This window comes from Triticum aestivum, chromosome 2A (genome assembly GCF_018294505.1).
Source record: "Triticum aestivum cultivar Chinese Spring chromosome 2A, IWGSC CS RefSeq v2.1, whole genome shotgun sequence".
In the NCBI taxonomy this organism is placed as follows: Eukaryota; Viridiplantae; Streptophyta; class Magnoliopsida; order Poales; family Poaceae; genus Triticum; species Triticum aestivum.
Window position 1 is genome coordinate 454,860,832 of NC_057797.1, and position 8,746 is coordinate 454,869,577.

General features: G+C 42.3%; 1 protein-coding gene across 3 annotated transcripts; it reads right to left on the bottom strand.

Moving 5' to 3' along the window:
• Nucleotides 1-811: 811 nt before the first annotated feature.
• LOC123188972 (prolyl 4-hydroxylase 1) lies at nucleotides 812-8,402 on the bottom strand. Of its 3 annotated transcripts, none has more exons than XM_044601269.1 (11): nucleotides 8,154-8,402; nucleotides 7,193-7,240; nucleotides 6,675-6,727; nucleotides 5,588-5,653; nucleotides 5,315-5,389; nucleotides 5,001-5,075; nucleotides 3,770-3,840; nucleotides 3,605-3,656; nucleotides 3,373-3,462; nucleotides 1,229-1,324; nucleotides 812-1,041 (listed from the first exon to the last, which is right to left on the bottom strand). In XM_044601269.1, the coding sequence occupies exons 1-11, from the start codon at nucleotides 8,221-8,223 to the stop codon at nucleotides 934-936; spliced, it is 804 nt and encodes a 267-aa protein (XP_044457204.1). In that variant the 5' UTR covers nucleotides 8,224-8,402; the 3' UTR covers nucleotides 812-933. The 3 variants fall into 3 exon arrangements, with proteins under 3 accessions (XP_044457204.1, XP_044457203.1, XP_044457205.1); XM_044601268.1 differs by having other exon boundaries at nucleotides 3,605-3,668; XM_044601270.1 differs by having other exon boundaries at nucleotides 3,605-3,668; nucleotides 6,675-6,743; nucleotides 8,154-8,398.
• Between the last annotated feature and the right edge of the window lie 344 nt (nucleotides 8,403-8,746).

Genomic DNA, 8,746 nt, shown 5'->3' on the forward strand with positions numbered 1-8,746 from the left:
AAGTTGATCTCACATGGAAGTAGTGTGTTTGTTTGTTTATGATAGATCTCACATATAAGTAAAGTTCATTTATTTAAATGTCTCTTGCAAGGTTGCTAGTTCCACATATGAAGATGCATGTAGTTGTTTATTTGGAAAGGATGTTGGGAGCCATATGTTAATCCATCACCAACTCCAATCTTTATATAAGTAGGAAAGACGATAAAAATTGCTAATGTCCAGCATACGATTTGTCCATCTCTTGTTGTACCTGTACTTCCAGATGTGATTATCTGATTTTTCTACTAGGATTTCCAGTATGCATTTATACACATGTGTCTGCATTCTGCAGTAAATGTATAATGTTAGCACTTCGCTCTTCTGATTTTCTTCAAAATGATTTTTTCCTATACACATGTGCTTTACTGTCCATCTACTTTTGTCTATGCGTGTGGCCGTCTAACATAACTCTGTATCTTCACCCAAACACCTGGGCTCCCATCCTTCGCATCTGACAAAAACAAAAAAAAATGCAGTTTCAAAAAAAAAATTGCTATGAAATACTGTGAGAGCACTCCATTTTCATATCTTGATTCCACCAATTTTTATATATCCATGACTTATAAATTCCGTTCATAACCACCAGTTAGCAAACCTTATTGCTCCATATTTACCCCACATTTTACTGAAACTCCGCATGTAACATCTCATGTTTGGTGCCATGCAGCGAAGCCCTACCTCCAAGACATTTATGCAAAATGATGCAATTTGAAGGTAAAGATTATGTTGGACAAGATGTTTTTTTCCTCTTAGGAAGATTAGTGCCTCCTGCTGCTAGTAAAGATATCATTCAACTTTTTATTTATTCCTTTAATGTTGTATATCTGTACTACAGATTACAAGGAAAAGAATCCCCTCTCTATTCTGCCTATATGCCAGAATGCCTATCTGCAATCAGAAAGTCATCTTTTGCCTCATCCATTTCGTGGCTGACCACTTTTCCCCTTTCACAACAGCGCATCCGCTGTGAAGGCTGTTCGAGTCTGTGTTACCGTCGAATCCCTGAAACATACCAGTAAAATAAACAGGTGGTAGGGGGAAACCATCAGATCAACCAATTAATTGATCGTTTAAGAAATAGATTGCAAGATAACAAAGAAATACTCTGAAAGAAATACTCTGTATTGATCCACCCTTTTGATGTATGATTTGCTGGTACATGTCTAAAACTAGAGAGAGAATAACTCACCATGCTCCAAAAGAGCACAGCATCTCCTTTGTTTGGCTTCACACATAGTCCTCTGACCATCCTTCCTCCACAACTGCATTCACCACCATCTCCTGCCTGGAACAGAAGAGAGCACACAGCATGAGGGCACCCCTCCCACACCACAAATTGCATAAACCAAAAGACAGCCTGACAGATTACCACAAAGGGAAACGAGCTGCAAAATTCTCTAAAGAAGACACATAAGAGCATCTCTAGCAGATCCTGTAAAAGACCTGGAACTGTAAAATAACCGTCGTTTCACAGTTTTGAGCGGAAAAAAAGTCCAATCTAGATCCCGCAAAATGGCCTCGTCCCGTAAAAATTATACAGCTCCCCCTAGAAAAAAGCCCTCACACCCTAGATACCCAGGTTTGGAGGCAATTTTTACAGGGAACTGAAAACGAGAAACAGTTGGCGGAAGGGAACTTTCAGCTCCCGCGCCTTCCATCCTCGACACCGCCCGAGGTCGATTCCGGCCATCCCCGCCGCCGCCCCCGCCCTTCCTCATCTCATTCCCGACGAACCCCCGCTGGCCACGATCCGCACGTGGCCCCCGCCATCCAAACGGAGCCAGCCGAGATGCAGCGCCTCGCCGTGGCCGGCGAACACACAGCACGCGCCCGAAGAAGCTGCCATTGATGGTGTCGCCACGCGCCGTCGCGTGTGTGCTAGCTTAGCCGCCGTTGCTGCGCGTGTGTGCTAGCTAGCCGCCGCGTTGCCGCGCGCTCATGCGTACTAGCTAGCCGTTGCTGGCCGTGAGTGCTAGCTAGCCACGAGGCTGGCCATGAGCCGTGGAGAGCTGCCGCACGAGGCTGGCTAGGAGCAGCTCGGCACCATTGCCATGGCCGTGGCTAGGACCCAATTGCAGCCTACGTCTTGTTTTCAGGGTGCTTTATGATATTTCAGGGACTATGTTGTAAATTTAACTGCTGACAAGTGGGCTCCACATCTGGTCCAAAACGAGTTTTATGGGATCTGTTCTGCCGGAACACATGCCATACTGTAAAAGCGTTTTACAGGATACCCTAAAATAATTTTGCAGTATGAGATTTTACGGGATCTGCTAGAGATGCTCTAATACAATCATTTATTGGAGAAATACTCATGAAGAAGAAATACTCATTTATTGGAGAAACACACGCCATACTATATCATGTGAATTATGTAAACAAAAAATGCATGGACATGCTACGAAAGGACGACTACCATTGCCACCGGTATTTCCTGAACATACCTGGAAAATAAAGAACGCGTGCAATGGTAACCATAATAAAAGACATGTGTACAACGATTCAATTTTAAGGAGTTATGGCATCTCCCATGGACACTTATTTGGAATACCTGGGCTCCTCTGAAATATCAAAAATCTCCGTGTGCTTCACATTCCAAAAAAGGGTGTGGATGGTGGACCAGCTTGAGTGACGCGATATGCTATGAAAAACTGGCTTGGCTTGGTTGACTTTCGCACCAACACTTGGAGTAATGTCACGACGGTCAAAGATTGGTGGTTAGCTATCTCCTCGGAGAGAGGGCCACAAAGAAAAGCAATTCTTTCGGCTGCCAGGCTTGTCTCTGTTGAAGTATATGTGGATTGCCCAACCTTCTCCATCAGCTCGGACTTTCAGTTCTACTAGTTGGTGCATGAAACTTAATATGGTATCAGAGCCAAGAGGTTTTGGGTTCAACTCTTGGCTTTCGTAGTTTAAATAAATAAATTGCTTGTCCCTTTTCTGTACACGTTTAGGATTACCCAACCTTCTCCATCAGTTAGGACTTTTGGTTCTACTGGTCGGTGTATGAAACTTAATAGTTTCATGGGAGATCTGGAATGAACATAATGTCAAGGTGTCCACCAACACTTGTCTATACCGATATTTGCTACTCAAACGATTAAGACCGAGGCATGGCTTTGGGTGAAAGCGGTGCAGAACACTTGGAGTCATTCATGCCAGGAGAGTAGGCTTTTGCGCGTCGCCACAGTTCTTTGTTGTAGCTCAAATGTCTACTACCTTGCAACACTCTTTCATTTTCATCATTTTCAAGGAAAATAAGTGCTATCACCATATCGGTCTATATCAGTCAAAAAGCATATGACATAACAAGTTGGTATAAATTCAGCTGACCTGAGGAAAATGGGTTTCACCACCCTCAACTCCATCGGTCAAATACATCAACATTGTAGCAACACGCTGCCCCCCACGTTTGAGGTTGAACTGTAGATTGACCGTCCACAGTGTACATGTTGAAATAATTAGTTTGAAGTATGAAATGACTAACAATAATACTAGTAATATGTAACGACTAGTCTGGTGATGTCATAATAACATATATTTCAATATAAGAAGTTCGACTTACAGTATCAGAGAAGTAATCATGATGCGGCCTGTAATATTGGCTTGGTTCATACCTGTAGTTTAAACTTTAAAGCTAACTTCACAACAGTAGTTTCTCACAAGAAATTACAACAGTAGTCAAGTGAAAAGAACTTCAGAAAATTACAGTCGGAATTCAATCTAGTACCGCAATACTTGGATGAGTTCCCCATTTTCTACAGGTATCTGTGAGAATACAGAAATCCGCTTCTCTATTGCCTGGGGAGAACAAAACAAATGTTAGTAGAAGAAGAATGTAGTATTCAATGACTCTGCCTCAGATTCCAATTTAACTTCTGATAAAGGGATGCAATGTGGCATCAATAGTAGGAATACTTGACAAAGTAAAAGGAGGTCACCGTGACACTGCCAGTGATAGTCAAAAGCTGAATGTATCATTGCTAAGTAGTGCACTAATATACTGCACCTAGTATAGACTATAGTGCCATCATGACCATATAAACATGAATTTAGTAAGTACTCCCTCTGTAAAGAAATATAAGAGCGTTTAGATCACTACGGAAGGAGTAATGTTTAACTGATGTGTTTGATAAGTTCATGGAACCTTATATACTAGACAGTGTAAATCAACATTCAGATCCAATACATAAAGTAATAGTTCCACAAAAACCACATTTCAGATTCAGGCATACCTAGATAAACACTACATAATCTGCAATATCTGTCATGAACGATGGTATTATATATGTTCCATGTGCCACTGATCACATTTTTCGCATCCTGACATATTATAAAGCCTGGTTTTGGTTTTTGCATTTATATAAACATGTCAGCTTGACATAATGTCACCCATGGTAACATGATACTCTATTTCAATCCAGACAAAAGTTCTCAAATTTCCGCCTACGTCAAATCTTGGTCCCATTTTTACTAAGGATGCAATACCTTAGTTTCAACTTAAAGCTAGGACCGAGGATATAATCTCAATAACGCATCATCTTCTTATGGCCTAAGAGATAAAAGGGCAGGATACATAGTTAAATGCAGTTATACGATAATCTGGAGGTGGGCCATTCTAGATAATATTGTTTACAAAGATGAACAAACTTAGGGTAGAAATCTTATGTCATGTAACTTATGAAGAGAACAAGTCTCCTTATTAGTCATGCAGCAAACATATGTCTAGTAGTCTATAAGGTTCCATTAAGGACCGTTTTGTCTCGGCGCGTCACAAAATGACAACCAAGATAATACAACACATAGACAAAAAGTGAACTCATATTATGACACACAAACAGACATTCTTACAAAGTTATTTCTTGCAGAAATAACATAGCTGAAGGCATTAGTGAATGTATTGAAGGGGCCAAAAAGTATGGTAAGTAACCTAGGGTCGAAGTCAAGTAGTGTGAACGAACCTTAATGACTGGAAATTTTCGTTCTTCAGAGTTCACAAACATACCAGAACTTGTGCGAACATCACTCTTTACACCCTGTGGCACATAACAACTGCAGCATTATAAATCTAGAGAAGACAAGCTTTACGGTCTGAACTTGGTGTTATTATGCTCCCCCTAATTCCTATTTGTCCTCTCAGTCTGAGTGGTGAAGTGTATAAACTGGATACGGATTAAGAAAACAGAAACAATGCTGATCTGCTGATCAAATGGAAAAAAGTACTCGCTTTGGGAAGACTGATAATATATTATAACTTCAAAGCCAAACCACATACTTTTCCAGTTGCGACATCAACTACAGTAGAAATCTCGAGCCTTGGTCTAGCAATTTCTCTTAGATAATCACACTCCTGCAGAGATTAGACAAAAAAAAAGGTCAAGCAATATTTTGTGCATTTTCCATTGTATTGGTCTGGGAAGCATGTCGCATAATGCCTTGGGGTTTAAACAAACTACCACCACAATAAATAAAAATCTTGAAATGAAATATTGTGGAGAAGACCGATTTAGCTTAAACCCAAGTATGACAACCAGAGAAAGGAACAAACCTCTGAACTAAGAAAGTTGTGGAAAACAATTATTCGGGGTTTCCAGCTGATAACTTCAGGCTTCACCTACATATTATAAACACAAATATTTGCTTAGTAAGAGGAAGAGAAGATGTGCTCTGGACTTAACATTTTTAACATTTTGAGTATGAATTGAATGATTGCCAAAGAGGACAGCACAACGTAAAACCCATCACACATCATTGACCATATCAAGTGGAGATAGATGGTTACAACCTTACAAGGAAGCACAACATCAACATTTCAGAATATTCTAACCCTAGTCGAGAGCCAGGTGTTACAGGGTCCCAATTCCTACACCCCAAGCTATATGCTATTTATCCAAATATAAAATTACCATACACCAAGAGTGTCCATACAAGAAAGTTCTTCCAAAATTAAAACACGAGAGAGTTCAGTTTAAAGTAAAACAAGTGCATCTCCGATTTCACAACTTACCAGTGTTATCCAATCATTTGCACCTGATCAAAATATAGATAAATCCCCAAAAGATTCATGAATGGTATTGAGAAATTAGAACTTTATACTACGGCATTTTTGTGCGACAGAAAAACACTTCAAGCAAAGCAAATCATGGTGTGATAACCAGAAGAAAGAATGTAACTTATGCTTCAAGACCCAAATGATGAATCAAACATCACTGCAACTTTTCAATAAATCCCAACAACAAACAACAACAACAACAACAAAGCCTTTAGTCCCAAACAAGTTGGGGTAGGCTAGAGGTGAAACCCATAAGATCTCGCAACCAACTCATGGCTCTGGCACATGGATAGCAAGCTTTCAATAAATCCCGATGCAGAAAATTTATTAGAAAAAAAAACAAATCTAGTCACTTAGATAAAATAGAAAAAGGAACATACTCACATTGACAATGTGGAGTTCACAAATTTATTTCATATTTCTGGGGCGACATGATAGTTCACTGATGATGTCATTGAATACAATAATAGACGAATGGAGCTCAGCTATGGTAGTTTGCAAGAATAAAAGCCAAAATAGAAGTCTACGTACAAAGTTACAGAGAAGGCATACAGCCAAAGCCATCAATAATGGCAGAACTTACGTATCCAAGTCGAAGATCTGCTGCCTCTTGATCATTATCAAAATGCCCCGTATCTGCCATGCATAGCACCTAATGTTTGGTTAGACACACAAATACTAACCAAGAAGTACAGCCTATGCCTTTACTCGAGGGCTATATGAAACGAGATTTACTCAGAGACAACATTATACCCAAACTAATGAATACCAGGGTTTAACAGGTTCTGGTTCCACATTTAAATTTTTAAGGAAAAGGTATTTAAGAATGCAAAAATGACTGATCAAGACAAAACGGAATGCTACAGAAAATATATTTTTTCCGGAAAGGAATGTTAAACCTCGCAGCCTCTGTATCCACCGATGCACACAGCAATAACATATTTAAGTTGATGCAAGGCAACGTGGCCAAAGTCATCAACAGCAGAGTACATAAGATGGACAAGAATGGCAGGCTGTTCTTATAAAGGAATCAGGTACAAGGAAAGAAAACACATTTATACTGTTAAATCTTAAATGCAACTTCTAAGAGGATAGACATACGAGAGTGATCATCAAGCCGGCGGAAAAATGCTAACTGAAGCAGGGAACCTGCATTTGGAAAAAAAAAAGCAAGGATGAAACCAATATACAGTTTTTGAAGCAACACATCTAATAAATGAAAGTGTGAATCAAAGAGCCAGCATTTGTGGAGAAAAGAGCAACATGAGACTAAGATATGACCACTGAAGCAACAAGTGCAATCTTTATTTAATCTGAGAAAATCAAAGGGCATATCATATCCAATCATTACATTATCAGAGTATATACATGTAGTTCCAGACCCGGATCTGAAGAATAATCTGAGATACTATCAGAAAAGTGGCTGGACCACACTGAGCCAAACTAGACACCACGAAGATTTGGACATCATACCACGTGGTTATTGTCTTCTTAACAATATCTCTGAAGAAAGAGAGGATGTAACTTTGCTGGTTCAGCTGGTATTACTAGATGCCAAAACCAACCAAATTCATGAGCAGAGCAATGTTTGACTCAGAGTGCTGGGCATGCATGTGGAAGCAAACAGGCACGAAGCTAATTACGGCCTCACAAATGCCAGGATGCTCCACGCTTCCGCAGTAAGTTCATTTCCCTCCAAGTGATCTTGGAGCAGTCAAATCGACTCCGATCCAGAAGGTGCGGCCTCAATGAAGCCACCGGCACTGTCCATTTATTTCATTTTTGGCAATCCCCCATTAGAGCCAGAAGGCGTAAAATTTAGCGTCGGCTAGCAGCCTAGCCGCATGCAGTCAGTTCGCCCCATTCAACACCCGAAACTCCTCATCCGGACATTTCGCGTCATCAACCAAACCATGAGCGCGAAATCTCCAAGCGTCGAGATTCCAGGTCCGAAGGAGAAAAAGGAACACGGCAGTAGCATATGGCCCGACCCAGATCAAGGCACGGCGAGGCGAGAGGGGAAGCTGAGCAAGGGGGCAAGCGGGGAGGGGAGGGCGCGCACCTAGGACCATGCCGAGGGCGACGAAGGTGAGCAGCGGCAGGAGGCGGCGCGCCCGCGACCGCGCGGCCATCCCCGATCTGTCGCAGGAGGCGAAGGAGGGAAAGCAAATCTAAATCGCCCGGCCGGCTGCGCCGATGGTGCTGGGTCTTTTTTTGCCGACTGAGGAATTCCGGCGGATTGGGTGGGTTTTGAGGCAAGCTACTGCTAGTCAGGTCGGCGCGACGACCACGTTGGAATTGGTCAACCATCCGCTGCTCGGCTCGGGCGGATGTTCTGTCAAAAAGTCAAAAGCCGGCCAACCCCGTGACTCCACGTACTCTACGTCGGACACGTTGCCGTCTCTGCCACTGTGCTGTTTCTTTTGACAGCCAACACGGCACGACATGGCGAGGGCGGGAACAGCGCGCGAGTCGACGCCGCGATGGACGACGGAGACGATGTGATGCACCTGCGGCCGACCAAGGGTTGCATCAGCTCGGCGACGGCGTTCTGGTGGAGGGGCCGTGGCCGTGGAGGTGGCAGACATCTCCCTGACGACGCCGAGGGTGCATGGTGGAGCGGCGTTCGCCGGGTACGTCAGGTCAGGGGGCGGC